Source organism: Indicator indicator, chromosome 1, assembly GCF_027791375.1.
Source record: "Indicator indicator isolate 239-I01 chromosome 1, UM_Iind_1.1, whole genome shotgun sequence".
Lineage (NCBI taxonomy): Eukaryota > Metazoa > Chordata > Aves > Piciformes > Indicatoridae > Indicator > Indicator indicator.
In genome coordinates, this window is record NC_072010.1 from 117,348,836 (window position 1) to 117,369,156 (window position 20,321).

Below are 20,321 nucleotides of genomic sequence, written 5' to 3' on the forward strand. Positions count from 1 at the left end.
GTCTTCCCCACCAAAGCCACATAGCTAGAGATGTTCCTTATGCTCCACACAATGTTTTAGGACCAATTGCAGCTGCTGTTCATGTGGAGTTAATGAGGAAGGAGGTCTGTGTGTCCTCAGTGGGGAGTGAGGAAAGATAATACTTAGAAATAGGAATCTCATACCTACTGAAGCAAAAGAATTACAGTGCCAGTCTTGGCTTTGTAAATTTCTTGATGGGTTAAAGTTCTTCAAAGGACAAATCCCAGCACAGCAACATTGTTAACCAGTAATAGGGTTTAGGAAGAGGGGAGGAGCCTGTTTTCTTCTACTATCAGCATCTAACCTCTCCCTTACAAGAAATCATGGGGAAAAAAATATCAGGGGTTTTCTAGTATTTGGGACTGTGGTAATTTTGGGAAGTAGCATTATAAGTAGGACTTGAATGACATCACTCCCCAGTGCCTAGAGTAAGTCTGCATTGTCTCTTTGGGTTTGTCATGGAACAAAGGCTTTGCCATAAGAAAGGTCTACTCTTCTAAAGGCTGGTTTCCTCACTGAAGGTCAGGACATGAGATGAAAGTTGCAAGTTAATTTTTATTTCACTCCGACCATGTGACAAGAGGCTGTTTGTTCCTTCTCTTTACAGGTGGCCACATTTGTGGGCCCAGTTACTGCCATCCCAGTGCTTCTGTTCTCTGGGTTTTTTGTCAGCTTTGATACCATCCCAACATATCTCCAGTGGATGTCCTACATTTCTTATGTCAGGTACTGCTGGAAATGCTGTTTTGTTTGCCTTTGCATGTTCACTTGGTTATCTTGGGTGCCAAAAAAGCTACGTTCACATCACATTGTTTAGAGTATAAACATACCTATGACGGGTACCACATTAGCTCTCTGCATTTTGTGCTGTGTATAATATGAAATAGATAGGAACATGCAGTACAGATTATTGACCACAAGTTCATGTCAGTCCCCTTGAATTCAGTGGCATTGCACAGTATGCAAATCTTCCTGGGCTTTGCATTAGTGGAGTTCTGAAATAATAGTGGAGTTCTGAAATAATAGGGACAGTATGCCTCATTATGGAAGAAAGGTTGTATAAATCACTGCTGTATCCTGGGTAGACTTGTTGGATAAAGACCTGGTTTTAAGTTGTGCAGTAGCACTGCCACAAGAGGCATGGGATTTGTGTCATCTCTTATCTAAGACACTTTTTAAAGAACCTTTGTAGCTGCGTTTGTCTTTCTCACTGTCTGAGACAGCTATCCTAAGATGGGATGGTTGCCATCAGGAAACCTCTGGAGCATAGCATGGAGGGATACTTTAGACATTTAAATTTTCATAGCTTAAATTAGATGAGGTGAATTTTCCCATCCTCCTTTTCCCCACTCTGGCCAAGCTGCATTATTACTGAAAAAAAATCCAAGCTAAAATAAACTCTTAATTTGGGAAGTGAGGTCTTACACAGACACCGCTCAAAGATTAAGAGACAAACTCCTTGAATTAGTAGCTGGAACTCTTGATGAGGCCTTATCTAGCCTGTGTGGGGTCTCCTGGAGCTGGAGAGAGCTATCATATGCGTGGGATCTGTGATGGTGCATCTGCTGACAAAGTCAAATGCTAGAGTGTGCCCAATGCCAGGGGAAGATGTGGGAACTGTGCAGTCAGTGGAACCATAGCACATTGAAGGAAAGACAAGAGACATTCCAGACTGATGCACTGACTGGATTGATTTCTGACTTCATAACAGTGTCCCCCTTGCTCATTTTTAAAACACTGAACTAATATCTCTTTTAAAAGGGTTATTTCTGAATGTGAGCTTTTTAACAGTTTTTCTTTGAAGGAATTGCACTGTTCACTAGCTAGAAGCAGTTAAAGGCAAAACTTCTGTCCTTATTCAGTCTTACTCAAAATACCAGTGACAGGACACTTGCTTGATCATAATAGCGATAGAACTTGCCCCAAGAAACGTGTGTCAGACTAATACTGAACCCCTCAGTGTTTCAGCTAAGGTCTCATAGGAATTTTGTTGCTGGTGGAATACTTCTAAACAGATCATTGGGACTTTCCCATCCTCCTTCTTTCCAGATACGGGTTCGAAGGCGTTATTCTCTCCATCTATGGACTGGATCGAGAAGATCTGCATTGTGACAAAGATGAGACTTGCCATTTTCAAAAATCAGAGGCCATTCTGAGAGAACTGGATGTAGAAAATGCCAAACTTTACCTGGACTTCATTGTTCTTGGAATTTTCTTCTTCTCTTTGCGCCTAATTGCCTATTTTGTCCTCAGATACAAAATCCGAGCAGAGAGGTAAAGGAAAAACAACTAAAACAATGCAGTAGGAAGATCTTTAGACATGCAATAGAGGGCACTTGACATTGTCTCACTGTGGCAGGCCAGTCTCCAGTGCCCAGCTAAGATGCTGTTACGACCTAGCCCATAGAGAACCATAATGGGGTAGTGGACATATAGTGTTAAGCCAATCAGTCCAGTTGGGTTGGGTCATGTTTTCATTACACTTTCTGGCTTTAACTAGGAAGAAGAAATAGAAGGGAATTTTACACCACAGAATATCAGTACTGAGGCAGCATAACTGTAATAAAAAATCTGGCTGCAAGAACTTTCCTTATGAAAACCACTTTCATGGTAAGTTCACCAAGATACAAGTCCTTGTAGCCAGAATAGTATGTCATAAAGTTGGCAAGATAATGAGATTGAAAGTGGGGAATGCAAAGAAAATAGGATTCTCTCATCTTTTTAAATTCAGAGTTTCATCTTTGCAGTTTTCTATGTATTATTTTGCAATTCTTTTCCACAGAATTACCCTCTCTGGCCAAAAGCCTGTAAATGTATTACTTAATAAGGTAAAGATATCTTTTTAATATGGATACTTTTTTAAAGCAAAGTGATTCAAGTCATTATTTTTGTTTCTGTCTAAATTTGGAATTCTGGTGCTTTACTTGTTGAGCTGGTCTCATATCTGAAAACTGTAATGGTACAAGGAAAAGTCGGATTCTGAGTCTGCACTAAACCTTTGATCCATATTTGAATGCATCAATAGACAGCACAGGCACTTAGACAAGTTCAAGCTGTTGCTGAATGATTGAAAAAAACATTCTGCAGTGTCTTGTAAGTCCTCAATATTTGTGATATTTAAAATACTGACTTTGTTCATTATCTCTTTGATCTACCTCCTGTGAATTTAAAAATCAAAGCACTCCAAGGCTCATTTTTTCATAAATTGTGAAAGCAGAATCTGTCCCTAACACCTGAGCGGTTCTTAAAGCCTAATGGGAATTCAGGAGCTATCCATAGCTCAAAGCCTGGCACATTGTGTTAGCACACTTGCAGCTGCCTCATATGGCAGTATTGGTTCATTCTATCTGCAAGATGCTAGGTGTAGAACTCTCCTCAAAATATACAAATGACCTTGTAATACTGCAGGTCTAGTTACACCAAGAAGTTTTGTTCTCATCCCTATGTTTATTCGTGTGACATGGGAACTAATAGCTAATCAATCCAAACACCCACCTAGGGGAAGCATGCATTTGTTTTGCATATCTCATCTTAGCAAACTTGATGGGAAATTCATGATCCAAGTTGATGTGAATTTTGTCACTGATTTTCATGTGTTTTGTTTTTCAACTCAAATTGTGGAGCCCCTTACACACGTTGGACCCCTTGGTGAACTTCTGTGCAAATTCCACTGCTGTCTGCCATTACCATGTGTTTACCTTCATGTCACAGACCTCTGAGTCAGACCTGCAGATTCTATAAATGCACTATTCCTCTCAGGATGGTGAAGTCTTGGTAGATTGGAAGCAGCGAAGTGTCAACAAACCATTCAGGAGTTCATGACAGCAGAGCACATGAAGAGAGACCTTGCACATCTGCTAACCACCAGCAGTCACAAGTCACAGACTATTTTCAGAGACTCCTTGGCTCTCTCTATACAAGTGAGCTAAATAGTGCTAGGGCCAGCTCTGTCAGTCCTCAGGCAACTGGGGTAAATAGGAAAGGTCCCTGTACTGTACTAGCTTCTAGACAGAGCTCAAGCATTGTCTGGCAGAGCTCTGGCTATGCTGAGCTACAGCTCTGCCATTTAGCATCAAAGACAATTAATTGTTTCCCAGTTTCCCTGGCCCATGCCCAGGCTCTGTTGATTTACCAACACGGACTTAGAGTGTGTGTCTCTGTTAAACTGAGGGCACTTGAATTAAGCCCAAGTTCTGGAATATTGAAATCAAGTCACATGTTTTAGGAAGGTTAGCTGAATGTTCCCTGAGAATAAGATTGACCTGTGTTAGCAAGGTCAGTCTTTATTGCAGAAGAAAAAAAAAACTACAAACCCTTACACAATCTCTTTGCATAGTTTTGTTTCTAATTTTTCACACACAAAAAAGCTTTTATGCAACTCTGCAGCTTTTCAAGATATAATCACAAGCGGGTTTGGACCTAGAAGGCTGTCAGATGTCAGAAATGAAGAATTTTGGCTATTCTAAATATTACTCATAACTGTGACCAGTTTTAAACAAATTGCAAGCTGAAATGCCTTGGCACAGTGTACCTTGGCTGTTTAAAGACTCAAAATATTTGTGAATCTATCAGGCAGTTCAGATGCTGTTTGCAAGCAGGCAAAAGACTACGCTTGACAAATTAATGCTTGTTGCACACTGCTGGGCTAGGTGAATATGAAAGTGTGACATCTATGTCATCAAATACCTTCAGGGTTCATGTTTTGTGCTTTTCCCACACCATTTACCAAATACTACATTGAACATCCATTGCAGTGCACCAAACAAAATGTCTGCTGACATTCAACACTGTTAACTTACACAATGACAATGCTGTCTTCTCCTATCTAGACCGATTTAGCAGTATGGGTTCCTTGGATCTGTCTTGTTATCTGTGCTTATTCCTATGTTTGTATTGTAGACTTTCTTGTTTTACCTCCTTAGTCTGCAACACGTCCTCCTGTACTGTAACTTTGTGTTGTATTATAATAGCCAGAAGTCTGGTCTTCCATGGCTGTACCTAAGAAATGAATGATCTGGAACAATTTTTGTGACTCCCATTTTTTTGTTGCTTTTTTTTTTTTTTTTTGATGGATATGCTTTTTTTCCATCTGTCTGCTGGCAGCATTTAGCTGAAAGTTACTATTCTAAGGAACACTTTCAGACTGTAATATCCCAGTAAAGAAATAAATTCTCTTGAAACTCAGTGCTACACATATATGAGATAATCATTCTTTCCCTCCTTAGCTCTAAAATTAACAATACCTCTTTTGTCACTACTGTGGGACAGAAGTATTCCAAATCCATCCCAATTATGTTTTCATTTACTGCAAAGATTTTTAACATAGTCTCAGGTTGGCTTTTTTTCCATTTATGTGAAAATAAGTTCTAACAGGCTGGTCTAAAACGCTCTCCTGGGTTGATGGACTGAGCATGTGTGTGCTGTAGTGTTAAGCAAGCACAATGTGAAGCTCTGGAGGCTTCATGCAGAAGAACACAGGCCAGCAAGGTTCTAAAGACTTCAAGTCCTCAACTTACATAGCCATATTTAGATAGCCATAAACTGGTTGAAATCAATGCCATTATTACCATTCAAAGCAGACACAGTTGGACTAACAGTTGCATGAGAGGCTAAAGGTTGTTAAAGGTCTGTTGAAGATTGAATGTATGATTTCGGTTGGGATTGCTGGAAGACCCCAATGTTCTGTTTGCCTCCTTGTTTTATTTCAACTTGTTTTAAAATGTTGTTTTGGTTACTATGTGCATCAGCTAAGACTTGTGCTTTAGTTTTGTTTTGTTTTGTTTTGTTGTTTTTCTTTGAGGAAACTTGCTTACAATTGGAAAGTTGCTGAAAGTTTAAAGCATTATTATTTACAATTCAATAAAAGATTTGGAAAGCAGATTCTACTCATATAAGAAATTGAGAAAATTTTATTTTTATAGATCAGAGCTCTTTTTTTTAACAGAAGAATATCTGGTGCTGAAATTCTGATCACTTCTTAGTATTTGGAGGCCAAGATATATATATATATATATATATTTTTAATTAAAGGAGAGGAATATATGTACACACAACAGGGAGAGCTGGTTATGTAAGTGGGAGACAATGAACACTTGAGTCTGAGTGCAGGATATATCAGGTGACTGGCATTTTGATCTACTCTTCTGTGTCAAAGGCAATATTGTCAACAGAAAGGAATGTTTCATTAAACATTTAATTCTGGAAAGAACTGTGGTACATACTGACCCCTCCCACTCCAGTCATCTTCACAGAGGAGGTCCTGTCTCTTCTATTTTCTTGACACTAGATGGATGGTTTTGAATCCAGTACCATCTTCCAAAGCCCTGTTCCAACAAAGTCAATAAGTATCTTAGTAACTTCTCACATCTGCATTGCCTTTTGTGAATCAAAGAACAATAAATGTCTTCAAAATAAAGCCTGGGCTTAAGCACTTTGCTGGATGAGGGCTGTGTTGCACAGGAAGACTGAAATGTTTGCAGTCTAAACAGACTATGCTGAAAAGTCCATGTGCTTTGGATTAGCCCCTAGGAGATTACACCTTCACAGTGATCCTGAATTAATCTTCTTGAATTCCAAAGTGCTTCTTTTGAGGGGAAGAGGAAATGAGGATAAGTGTCTTTTTTTCTCTATATTTACTGTTGCTTTGCATAATTGCTTTTGTTTTCTGCATGTTTTTGGTAAGGAAAATTTAACTTGCAGGTTTTTTTTTCTTACAAGAAATGCCAAGCCAGGACTGCTTTATATTTGAACAAGGACAACTTTTTTTTTTTTTTTCCCCTCAAACTAAGCAGGAAGGGATCTTAATTAAGACTTACTCATATTTATTCACATTAATTAATTGATCTTAGTTAATTGGGTTTTTTCAGTGTTATTGGAATATTATTTTATTATTTTGTCTTCTGCTCTATCAGAAGACTGATCATACTCAGAAATTATAACAAAGCACAGAGGGAGAGGCTTAAGGTGCAATCATGGTGTTTTCAAACAGAGCTCCTCAGAAAGCGTGTGTGAGGAGGGTGCTGGGAGTTCAAGCAATTCCTTGCTAAAATGGAAACATGTTAATACTGATCATGTATTGTGGGTGCCATAGCCCACTCAGCAAGTAGATGTGATGTTTGAAGTTACCTCATTTATGCAGCGTTACTGTAAGTTAGAAAAGGTCTGAACTCTTCACCCTGAGCTCTGAGTGTTAGGATTGTTGTTCCCTTTAATGTTCACATAGAGCAGCAAAGATCCCTACTAAAAGCAGAAGTGTTAGAAAGCATCGAGGCTGCTTTTGGCAGTAGCTAGTCTAAAGCTCCTCCAGAGGAGGTTGACTGTGGGCCTGTATTTCTGCAGAGGGCATCTCAGTGGCAGCTGCAGAGGTACCTTCCCATGTGTTGTTCTTTTTTTTTCTTTAAGAAAATCACCTTGTCTGTATCCATTTTCCTACCAGAACAGCCCAATATGATGCAGTTGCTCAGGAATTTCTTTCCTTTAGTTCTGTATGGAAGCTATTTATAAAGTGTGATAATTTGAGAAGCTTTTGGGCAGAAGTAGGCAGAAAGTGACACCGTGTCATGCCCTCTGTATCAGTTTTGTCACAGGCTGATCGTTGCTGTGCCTGTGACACTGCCACACAGCACTGATGAGTGCATAAATTAAGTGCTGTGTGTCACTGAGGTTAATCATAAGCTCTGCTGTTCTTGGATAGGGGCAGTAGTATTTTCAGGGATCAACTCCTACTGGCCTGTTCTTAAATTATCTGTTTTCATAATATATAAAGAAATTGCTGTAATGTATCCCACTGAGTGATTTTTTATAACCCCAGATACATTCTGCATATTCCATGTCCCAAAGTTGCAGGTTGAGCCTGCAAGCATAACAAGTTTCCTTTTAATTCTGTTCATATGTTAGTGCATTTCTGTTTCTGTTCATATTTCACACAGAATTTGTGAAGGAGTAATGGTACTGTAGACCAAAAAATGTAGCTTTGGTGATTGTATTACTTCAAAATCTTGTAATGAACCATAACTCATGCAGTTGCCACCTATAGAACCTTTCTTCAGGAGATTTGGATTTCTGTGGAGACCCATTGCCAGCTCAGTAAAACAAAGGATGACTGATCAAAATACACATCTTTGGCACAAGAAATCCTCATAGCTCAGCCTGCCAGCCTGCATTCTCTGCATTGTTTATGCCTTTGAGATAAATCAAGTTTCGTTGACCCATTTTCTTTCTAGGGGCCTCCATGCAGCTCAGTTCCTGCTTACCAGTTGCTTGTATCCTTACAGCGAGATATTTGTGTCTGCTGTTCATGTGGGGTGTAAAAATGAGGTGCTTGGGAACAGTGTGAGGTACTTGAAGGGAGAGGGACAACTTTCAAACTTCTTTGAGCTACCAAATACTTAATGTGCTGGATCTATAGGTGTGCTTTTTTCTTTCAAGAAGAGAAAAATCTAAAATGTCTTTTTAAGCAGATTGCAAGGCATCGTGGAAATCCTTACTTTTAAGGTTGACTTTTATTTTACTCCAGTAGTATCTGTGACACCTTCTTTTTTCTGACCCCAGTTGTGGTTTATTTTAGTAGCCCATTTAGGGTAATAATTATGCAAGTTCCTTTCTATTACAGAAAAAAAAAAATGAACCAAAAGAAAACAGCTTTCCTGGCCTCAGTGATAAACTCACCAACCTTTTCAAATCTGATAAAGTATAACAAAGAAAGACCCCAAGCAAACAAACAACCAAAAACCAGAAAAAAATGCTCTTAAATTACAGTAAAAGTAAATGAAATGTAAGAAAAAGATTACACTTGATAAATCTAAAAAGGACACAAAAGTCCTGCAGTGCATCAGCACTCGTGTCAGTAAAGATTTGTGAAATACCTTACCTGAGTCAGTTGACCTTATTGTGAGATACTGCCCTTGAATCTGTTACTGAATTATTTAACATTTGTTCTTTTTTTCTAAAGCAAGAGTCAATGCAAGGTATCATTTTAAATCAGCGTGCTAAAGTGTGCATATTCTGTATATCTAGTAAGTCATTGTTGTCTCTTGTTTCTGTAATGCATTTGCATTACTATGAATCAATTTTATTATGCTTCTCTAGAGACTATTGCTGCCTGCACGCTGTGATATATTTGCACTGTTGTAGATATATAATATATATAAAAACTTATATATAATTCTATTGTATAAACCATGTCTTTTTCAGGTTGCTTGTTACCTTTGTAGTTTATGCTTACTGGTGCAGTGAGCCCTGAGTAAGAATGTGGGATGTGGGGCATTCTGATGATGTATTACAGTCATAGAGGAATCTTTGTATATTTCTGTATACTTAATACCTGCAAGAAGAGATTTGTATGTGCATTATTTTCCAAACTAGGGCTTTGTTTCCTGAGACTAGAGAACATTTATGATAATGTAACAAAAAAACAAACAAAAAACCAAACACAAACATAAAATCAAATAAAGTGTTATTATTTTCAGACAGATGCCTTTGTTCCTGTTCTCTCGCAAAGGGAAGCTGGCAGTGATACGTTTTCACTGCCTGCTCCTAGGTTCTGGCAGCCAGCAGGGACATCAAATTTCTTCTTGTGGATGTACATTGTGGTGGTCTCAGGTAACTCCCAATACACGTAGGTTACAGAAATACTGTCCTGGGTGAACACAGCCTGCTCTAACAAGCAAGTACCCCCTGCCCCCCCACATAAGGAGGAAAGTAACACCAGGAAAAAAAAAAAAAAAAAAAAAGCTGGGTTGAGATGAGTTTAATGAGGTCATAAGCTGTACAATCACCTTAGCAAAAGCCAAAAGCAGAGCACTACCCAAGCACACAGCGACCAGCACAGTGTAAAAGACCAATGCCCAGAAACCAGAACAGGAAGCCTTTCATGTTAGAATTTGCACTTCAAGCCCCACGATACTGTATGCAGTTTTGTGCCCCTCAATCCAAGAAGGATACTGAGTTGTTGGAGCATATCCAGAGAAGAGCAACGAAGCTGGTGTGTGATCTAGAGCACAAATCTGAGGAGGAGTGGCTGAGGGAATTTGGGTTGTTTAACCAGAGAAGAGAAGGCTGGGGGGAGATCTTATCTCTCTTTATGACTACCTGAAAGGAGGCTGTAGTGAAGCTCCTCTTCCAGGTAAAAAGTGACAGCATGAGAGGAAAGGGATTCAAGTTGTGTCAGGGGAGGTTTAGATTGGATATTAGGAAAAATGTCTTCACTGAAAGAATGGTTAAGCATTGATCCAGGTTCCCCAGAGAAGTGGTGGAGGCATCATCCCTGGAATTCTACACGAAATGTCTAGATTTGGTTCTTAGGTACATAGTTTAGTGGTGGACTTGTCAGTGTTAGGTTAACAGTTGACTTGATGACCTTGGAAGTCTTTTCCAACCTTAATGATTCTATGATTCTAAGACTTCTTGAGTTTAATTTCAGTTGTGGTATATCAGTATTAAATCAGTATTTGTTTTCAAAAATAACTTTTTGTTATGCTCAGAAACAGAAGCAGATGTTGAAGGAAGCCTGGGAGATCTAAGTCAGAAATGGGAGAGAAGACCCTACAACACTCTCTCATTTGTCTAGTGTCTTCTCTGAGAGGAATTTCTGGGTACCACAATGACTATGCAAAGGTTGCTCACAAAGCACAAGTTATTCTAGCTAGATGAATAGATACATTAGGCTTCAGCTGAGAAGTACTTTGTTTTCTTGCCCTGCTCACCTCTGATAAGCACACAGAAATGTTACCATTCACTAGCAGGGTGAGTAGCACAAAATGACTGCAAACACTTGAACAAAACCACATCCTCTTCTGTAGCACCTGTGAGTGCTGCTAGATAGTTGTAGCACTTGAGTGTGTTAGGCATTGCAGCACATCTTTTAAAGCAAAGTCATGGCTGTTTGGCCATTGTCTTCTAGTACTGGGGACACATTTTGTACCTGGTGGGTGGAGTATACTGAGACAGAGACCATGCATGCTGTCTTAGGTAGTCAGGCAGCTCACTGCTTTGTATACTGACACTAGGAGCCTTCAAATGCTTTAGAAAATGCAAACTGGGGAAAAAAAACACCTACAGAGTAATAATGGCTTTTCTGTCCAAAGAAGACTTTTGTTTCTTGCAGAGAGTTATGTGAGAAACTCTAGCCTGAGAGCTTCTGAAACTCTCACCTGAAGCTTGCTCATAAGGAAGGTTCTGCAACCTGCATCCAAAAGAGTTCCTCTTTTTGAACTCAGCCTGACAGTGTCAGTAAGCTCCTGGAAACTGAACCTGGGTCTTGAGATCATTGTTCTGCCTGGTTATAACACTGGGTATCAGATTTGATTTTTGTGGTTTTTACCTTCTGCTTTTCAAGCTGTTTAGTGCCATCATGGTCAAGTTTTCAAGCTTTAGTAAAACCAGTCAGTAGCTTGTTAGAAACTTGTGACAGAATCATGGAATTTAGCTGCTGTCAAAAGAGAAACGTTTTGGTTTTTGTATTCTATTTCACTTTGGTTTAGCACCTTGTCTGAAACCTTCCTTTTGAACAGGAGCTTTGCTAAAGGAGGTTTGTGATGCTAGCTGTAGCAGGAAACATACCCTTTCTAGAGACATTTGGGAATAGGATCTGAAGAGAGCACATTGAAAAGGTGCTTTCAGTCTAATCCTTTTCCCACATTGCTACAGGTTTATTCTTTGTTGTTATCAGAGCATCCATATGCTCTGAGCTCCTTGTCTGTCCTAGTTTTCTCCCCTGTTAATTATCCACATCAGCCAAATACAGCTTTCCTGCATTTCTTCAGAATGAATGATTTCTGAGACCTTTTCTTTGGCTACAGTTGCTTTGAAAAATGGTAGAATATCCTCACTCACAGAAGAACCATACAGGCAATCAATCCTTGATGTCAAACGTTTTCTATTCAGCCTTTATTAGAAGTTGAAGCATTGGTTGCACATAGTTGTCATGATTACATGACATGTAGGACTAGTAGGCATTAGTCACTTAAAACATCATTCACTATAACAGCATAACAGCCTCATCAGCACAATTGCTTTGTGTCACAGAGAATTGATTCCTATTACAGTAGCACCTTTGCTGATGAAAATCATGTAGCTGACCTACATTTTGTTACTCCCCAGAAACATTCAGAACTTTGTTTACTTATTCAGCGCTCACTGTACAGCAATGTGGGTGGACAAACAGTTGCAGAGATGCAAAGTCTTAAGTCCTCATTTGGGCTTCTCATATTTGCTTGTTAAAACTGATTCACATTTGTGACAGTTCTGCATTTTGTTAGAAGAGAAGCTTCATTATGTGCTTATCCTGCACCTCTCCCTAGACAACCCTTTTGGTCACTGACAGGGAAAGGAATGGCTGAACAGGATGAAACAACCCAGTGTGGCCACCCATCGGTCTCAAGGCGTTGTGGGTGTACTCAGATTTCTTTCCATTATGCAGATTAATTGGATAAATTAGCCAGCCTGAAACACTAAAAACAGTTTCAAAGTTTCTGTTTTAATTTCTCTTCATAGTGCTGGATAGAGCAAAAAAGAAAAAAAAATAAAAGAGGAAAGGACAGAAAAGAACAGACTTTACATCACCCAGTAATGTGAAGCTATTTCAATTGTGTTAGCTAGTGAGGTCTGTCAGTCTCTTGATGCAAAATTAATGAAGGAACTGCACATATCTACCTGTACCTATATTCTGGACAGACTGTGAGCTTCAAAATGCCATCAGTTGCCAGTAGCCAGCATGCCTCTGTTCCCTTTCAGTGATTTGTCTTTCTTGAGCCTCTGCTACCAGGTCAGCTTGGAAAGTTAACATCCGAGTCAGAAATCTGTTCCAGGGTAGTGGTGTTCCCCATCTCTCTCACTCCTATCCCTTGAGTTGCTCTCTCTAACATCAAAAGGTGGAGATGGTAGAACAAGGAAAGCAGATACAGAGAGCTTCTTGTCTAGAAACTTCGGGAGCTAGGCAGGAAGGAGTCCTTTCTGGGTAATTCATTTGTGCTGCTGGGGGCTTCCCAACTATCCAGATGATTCTGAGCTAAGACATGCCTTTTTCTCTCCAAGGACTGTGAATGAGGCCCATGGTGACTGATTTGGGTGAGGGAAGGCTGCAAAGAGATTTGGAAGGTGAGGAGAGGAAGGTAGGCATCATCTCTGCAGGCCTGCACACTCCTGTTTAGGGATTTCACTTTCCTCTATGTTGAGTCTGCCTGCCAGCTTCAAACCCTCAGTGCCTGTGGCTTTCCTTCGGGTTTTGCCCGCTGGTTTTCACACCTGGACATTTGGGTGAGCGTGGATAATAGTCTACACAGAAAGACCTCAAGCATTTACTTAATGTAAATTCACAGAGGAGCCATCATAGAATGGCTTGAGTTAGAAGGAGACCTTAAATATCATCTTGTTCCAACATCCCTGCCACGGGCAGGGTCAACTCCCACTAGACCACATTGCTCAAAGCCTCAACCAGCTTTGTCTTAAACAGTTCCAGGGATACAGTGCCCACAGCTTCTCTGGGCACCTGTTCCAGTGTCTCACCACCCTCATAGTAAAGTTCTTCCTAATGTCCAATCTAAATCTACCCTACTCTAGTTTAAAACCATTGCCCCTTGTCCTGTCACCACAGGCCTTTATAAATAGGCCCTCTGCAGCTTTTCTGTAGACCTCCTTCAGGTACTGCAAGGCCACTATAAGGTCTCCCTCAAGCTTTCTCTTCTCAAGGCTGACCAGACCCACCTCACTCAGGCTGCCCTTGTAGGAGAGGTCATCCCTTAGGACTTACTAATAATGACAGATCCTTAGGTCATAATTCTTTGTGGTATGAGCAACTAACTCTGATTTATAGCTTCAAATGTCTGGAGCAACTGCATGACCCAGTACCTTCACAGCCTACCATTAGGAATGGTTTGCTGGTCATTATACAGCAGTTAATTGGTTTTGCAGGGGACATTATCCCCAGGGACAGCAAAGTGAGCAAGTTTAACACTTCACACTTCATCCCTTTGGGGCTAGGCTGCTGTCAGTGTGACTTTCCTGCACCTGTGTTTTTCTCCACACCAACACACACAAACCATTTCATCACAGGGTCTGATGCAGTTTCAACGACTTTCAACTGCTGTGCCTTGCCAGGCTGAGTTTCTCAATTGGGCTTTGCAGAAGAGGACATTGCAGTACATAGCACACACACCCCACACCCCTTAACTAAAACATTTCTGTCCATTACTTTTCTTACAAAGCCCAATACAGCCCTGGTATGCTGTGGAAGTTGAAGCTCAGCAGGATTTAGCAGCAAAAAGCAGTTGTGCAGGGTTGTGCTGCAGGGAGAAAATGGTGGAGACAAATGGCTCCTTAGAGAGTTGTCCAAGTAAACTTTTGTGATGACTAAGTTTATCCAAGGCAGGAAAAATTAGTCATTCACTGACCTGCATCTGCCTCCCTGGCAGAACCCAAACAGAGAGTAGTACCCACACTTACACATTTGAACCTATTCCTCTGAAATGCCTGCATGCCCCCTTACACTCTTGTGTTGCTCACGTTGGCATGTGCCTCTGCAGAAGGCAGAGTGATTATGTGTGCCTCAGTGAGAGCTCTGCACTGGAAGAGCACTGACTGGCAGCCTAATTCCAGTCCCTGAAGGTGATTTCCCACAGCACTAATTAGGGTTGGCCTTTTCATTTTGGCTGCCTTGTCATTCTCCCAGTGACACTCCTGTGAAGGCCCTGTTACTAGTGAATTCACATAGCTGTTGCATCAGATTTTGCAGTGCAGTATTATTGTGAGCATACTGTGCTTAGGCCTTCCAAATTCAGGTGGACTGTAGTGCCAAACCTTCCTCAGCAAAGACCTTCAAAGACTTTCAGTAGACTTGTCAGTTTATTGCTCATGTTACAACCCATATCCTACTGTATACAAATCATATTACTGAGTCTATTGTAAGCACGAGATAATTAGGTTATATGAATGACTAATTTTTACTGCCAAGGATAAACTCACTCATCACAAAAGTGTACTTGGAGAAATCTCTAAGGTGCCATGTGTCTCCACCAGCATCTCTCCCTGTAGCACAACCCTGCACAACTGCTTTTTGCTGCTAAGTCCTGAGTTTGCTGCTGTGGCAGTCTCATGTTTCCCATTTTGTTCCCAACGGTGCTCTTAGCTTTTTACTGTGCTGTCACTCAGCTGAAGTAGGGAACCATTCAAGCTGCTGTGCCAAGCATTAAAGACACCCAGGAGAAAGCAGCTACACTTGCTGGAGACCAGAAGCTTCTCCTGTGTCTGGAAAAAACACAGCAGGCTCTATTTTAAGCACAGGTCAGGGCAAGGGGGACCTGTTTCTTGCTTTCAGTGTTGCAGAGACATTTCCTGAGCACGACCGATGAGACTTGCTTGTGGGGACGCTGGTTTACAATGAGAGTGCCCAGTGATTCAGCTGCATGTTGCATCAGCAACTGGGGCCTCTGCTGGGTTAGGTATGGTACCAAGTAGGAACCTGCCTTCCTGAGCTATTTCATGCCCTGTTGGTAGCAGCAAGAAGGGATTGGCAGCACCAGAGACATGGGGATGCAGAGAGCAGGAGTTGTCTTAATCAGACTAGCTCGATGGTCAGCTAATAAAAATGCCTTTCCCTGTGTCTCAATGGGGAAACAAAAACAACTCCCCCCCAAAACCCCCAAACTGAACCAAAACAAAACCCCAAACAAACCACCACCACCAAAAAAAGACACCCAGAAGCCCAAACCCTATAGATCTATAGAAAATGAATATTTTCAGTATTCAGAGAGGCAAGTGGCTAACGTGAAGCCACACACCAGTTAACAAATGCAAGCAGTCACTTGCAAGTGTGAAGTAACACAAAAAGCAGAGTTCTGTGCTCCTTCAGAAGTGTTAGTGACTGATCTCTCACTGGTGGCTTGCTAAGATTCAGAATTTCCTGGGAAACAGAGAAATCCACAGCTTTAAAATAAAGAGAGCAGAGAACTCATTAATTGAATCTTAGTTCTTTTATTACAGTGAAGTCCTGCACGGTACCAGCCTACCGAAAGAATAAAACCAGCAAGTAACTTTTCATCAGAAATGAGGCAATTCAAGGTAAAAGTGACCTCAAATTCAGGTCATATAAATGTGGCAAACTATAAAGTCTGAGTTGAGACCTTCGGCTGTGGTTTTGTGTTAGAGTGGGTCCAAAGATTGCAAGGTCCTTGATGGAAGTTTCTCCTTTAACAAGCTGGGGAGGTAGAGAGGAGAAGGAGATTAAGCAACATGTTTTCTCCATGAATTACACAAGATGCTAGAAAGAATTTTGTCTAGGTACAGGACATTAAAAAGGCAATTGCTTTCCCCCCACCCCAATCTGTATATGAGTTTCCTAACTATAAGATCAGTAAAACTAAATTGTGGCAAACAGTTACCAGCACAAAAAGCGACCGTGGAGCGGGTTGGAATTGCCTAAGGCTATTGGTTATCTACACTAGATATGCTGAAAGGTCAGTCATAACTGAAACAATAGAAGTAAGAGAGCAGAAATTTCTGTATGTTTCCTTCCACTTTTCTGAGGCAAAACCTTTTAAAACCTTTTATCTCCTGTGATAAAGTAGATGTGAGTTTGGCAGTGCTCCTTGCCATCGCAGTAGCTGAGGGCTTGAGCTCACACCTGCACCCCAACTACCTTTGCAGCCACATTGCTCACAGATCCCTGACAACACCCACCCCTCTGTGCAAGAAGTTGGTCTTTTTAGGGTTTAGCCACCTCTTCCCAGCTCATGGCCTGGATGAGGACACTCTGCACCCACACCAGGAAGCACTCATTGTACCCAATTTCTCGAGTGTGGTCTCCCACCTCGCTGGGCTGGCAGAGCACACCAAGCCCAGGCGTAGCATGGACTCCTCCAGGAGCCGTGGTATGTTCAGGGGGGCTGGGGGGATGATGTCTTGTGCAGGATGTTACCTTCCTCCAGCACACGGTGGTAGAAGCACCAGGGGACCCCAGCAGGATGTGAGTTGAAGCAGCAGCCCTTCCTCTCACACTGCTTAGCTGTGATGCCGGGGAAGCCACAGTTTCTCCTGGCATGAGCATCAGTGGGACATAATTTCCTAACTGCATAAAGCAAAACCAAAAGAGGGAAGGAGGCTCTGTTACTTTATGATCCATTTGCCGGGTGGCATAATACACAAAGAAAACACAGGCCATGAAGGTGAGCTCGCTGAGCAGACCTGACAGCTGCGATGACTTTCTTCATACCATTTTCAAGTGGCAAGTCCACCCAAATCTTTGCCATGCCTTGTTAGGCAAAACTACCAAGAGATGAGGAACTACTGCTGAGCCTCAGAGGCCAGAAGAGGAAAAGTTAGCTCCCAGGAGTGTCTGGTAGGCAGCAACCTGAGGAGTGGAAATGTTCCTGTGTGGCCTGTCCTAGGTGAACTTGTTCTGGCAGTGGGGTTGGACTACATGATCTCCAGAGGGCCCTACCAACCCCTACCATTATGTCATTCTCTATCTCCTGTAATGTTACCACAGACACTGGCCTCAGATCAGGCTATGTTCATAAGTTGGCTCAGTATTAGCCCCAGAACAGCCTGGCTAATGCAGGGAGAGGAAACCCAGTCTCCTCTGCATGCCAACTGGAGTTTTCGAAAGGAGATAGGTCACTGAGGAGCAAATTACAGCTCATCCAGGCAATTTAAACTCAGATCACATGTAAAGAGGTTATACCACCTGGCTTGAATGCTCTTCTGAAATAGTTCTGCTCAGAAAAGTCATGCTATGAAAATGACCCTGTAAGGTGCTGCCACTCATTTTTCAAGATGTTCGTGAAATGTTCGAGAGGAAAATAATTTCTTCCCTCCAGCAATTCTGAGTCCTGTTGACCAATCTTGATTCACATGAAGTTTACTTATTGGGAAACACTGCCTTTTCACCCTCACTTCCTTTGATTTCACCTGTGAAACTGCTGAGGTTGCCCTGAAGTTCTCCTAAGAGGGAGCCATGCAGTCAGCCCAGCAAATATAGCTTATGTTCAGAGCTACATACACTGCACATCCAGTCCATGAAGGACTGGGAGAACAGCTCTTGCCCTCTCTGACAAAACAAAGGCAAAAACTGGAAGCAGAAGTTTAGAAGCTTTAGAAGGAAGATTCTAATGGAGAAAATAATTTCCCCTGGGATATTTTTAATACCCCATTGAATGAAAACTGTTAGCAAAAATGGGAGAGAAAACAAGTCACCAAGTGGAGTTACGCTGGGAAACATGAAGGAAGTAGCAAATATCAAAACAGGCTGGAGAAAAGAGAAAAAAAAACCTAGAAATTACAGCATGTCTGTTGTCTTTTGTACAGCTGTCAAACAACTACAGATGGGTTCATCCACTCGGGATTTTCTGGTTTCTTTGGCATGCAGTGTAAAAGTCCTCCTGTGCCGCATGGAAAACCCATTTAAATTGCTGAGGATCCCTTGCTCTGCTGATGAACGCTGGCAGTGAAATGTTTTCTAAGTGATCAGCATGGGTTATTCGATAGCTGGAAGACTGAAGGAAGAGGAAATATCTTGTGTGACAAGGATGAGACGGAAGACTGATGGGTAAGCAAAGTTTGGCATTGAATTTTACTACCAGTGGTCACCTAATAGAGATTAGTGCGTTGCTTTGTTGGCCTAAGAGGAAAAGCAGAGCTGCTCCCCGTTATACGCATTTCTTCATAATCAAACAGTAGGTAAATCAGTGTTTCTAGCAGAGATGTTACCTTTCTTTGATTTGGGTGTAAAGCACCAGGGCATGTCAGGGACTGAGTTGTTGAAGCAGCACCCCATTCTCTTGCACTGTTCTGCTGAGATTCCTGGGTAGCCACAGTTTTTCCGCTCCAGGGGGGCTATTTTGCACTGGCATCTTGCTGTTCAGGGAAAAAGTAGCAAGTTACTGGGTGTCAGTTTGGGTGATAGGTTGGACTTGATGATCTCTGAGGTCTTTTCCAACCTGGTTGATTCTATGATTCTATGATTCTACTAATGCATTTATCAAACATCCACTGGGAACAACAATCTTTTCCTAGGCTTTGCCCATCTTTACAAGTGTGCTTTTTGTCACTTGCTAAGGCCTGGGTGGTTTAAAAACTGCTTTTAAATTCTCATGGACTTCAGTAAGGGTTGTATTCCACCCTTTGAGAATCCGTGCTCTCTCTTGGGGCCAAGTCAGCCCAGCACAGTGGGGTTCCTGGGCTTCAAATAGACCATATCAAATGATAAAACCCCAGAACTTCAAATGCCGTGCAAATAAACATTTGTTGTTTTGCCCACTTTGAGTGCAAAAAGAAAGAAATAAGGGTCCAGTGGATATTTGAACAGGTGTAAAGACACAAAATGTTTTCATTCTCGTTAGGTGACTATAAAAACATAGGAGTACATGCAAATAGTTGCAGCTATACTTTTAACATTTTAAGTCTACTGCACAGTCATGCACAGCCAAGAAGTTCAGGAGATGTTCATATGTTTATGTCATTGAGGTAGCTTCTTTCCCCTTGTTAAGTTGTCTAAATGACCTGGCAGATTGTTTCCTTTCTACTCATGTGGCAAAATAGCACAAAATAAATGTTAGAAGACCGTTTTGACAAAGCTAACTCCTGTTCCAGCCCTGGTCCTGGTCTAGCAACCCAACTGTACATGTCTGTTCCTCAGCCTTTGCAGCAAATTCCAGATTACTCCACCAACACAAGACTTCACCTGCAGTCTTTTTTAATTTGCCATAGATCTCTCTGCAAAAAATAAAAAGCAGACTCCAGCTTTGGTAATAACACCAGAGCAAGACATTGGCAGCCTGATATGTCAGCTTGCTGCAGTTGCAGTCAGCAGGACCAGGCCCACTTACGTACCTGTGAAGGCAACTGTAGATGGATGTACTTACATGGTGCAGCTATCCCCTCTGCCAGGGTGCTGAGAGCTACCACAAGGATGACAGAGAAGACACAGATCACTTTGGGATCCATGGCTCTTGGAAGGCAGGAGGAGGAGAGGTGCTGCTTTCTCTTGGAGCAGGTTGTTTTATACGCTCCTTGTGTTTGCCTGGTGAGCTCTGATAACATTGTTCCATCCAACGCTTCACCCAGAGGTTGGGGTTTCTTTTGTTTAATTAGAAAATGTCACCACACATATTTTGATATCCCTGAGATAATTTCTAGGCTCACAAGAGGTTCTAGGCTCACAAGAGGTATTGATCACGTATCTGTTGCATACCTATAGGTACCTCTCTATGACGTGATCCAACAATCTATTAAATGAACGCCACTGGGTGCCTCTGGCAGCCCCAGCTGATTTCATTGCCATTAGAATATTTCAAACCTCTGAGCAGCTT

At 41.5% G+C, this 20,321-nt stretch overlaps 2 protein-coding genes across 3 annotated transcripts in view; one reads left to right on the plus strand and one right to left on the minus strand.

The window, feature by feature from the left end:
- Window positions 1-2,299, plus strand: part of ABCG1 (ATP binding cassette subfamily G member 1) — a 57,695-nt gene extending 55,396 nt beyond the window's left edge. For both annotated transcript variants that reach the window (XM_054400074.1, XM_054400082.1), the window contains exons 14-15: window positions 629-747; window positions 2,071-2,299. In XM_054400074.1, coding sequence (XP_054256049.1) covers window positions 629-747; window positions 2,071-2,299 — 348 coding nt within the window. The remainder of the gene's footprint in view (window positions 1-628; window positions 748-2,070) is intronic.
- Window positions 2,300-15,899: 13,600 nt separating this feature from the next.
- Window positions 15,900-19,956, minus strand: LOC128977133 (trefoil factor 1-like). The gene is made up of 4 exons (XM_054394628.1): window positions 19,875-19,956; window positions 18,721-18,867; window positions 16,931-17,080; window positions 15,900-15,916 (listed from the first exon to the last, which is right to left on the minus strand). Exons 1-4 carry the CDS (start codon window positions 19,954-19,956, stop codon window positions 15,900-15,902), a joined length of 396 nt encoding a protein of 131 aa, XP_054250603.1.
- Window positions 19,957-20,321: the final 365 nt, after the last annotated feature.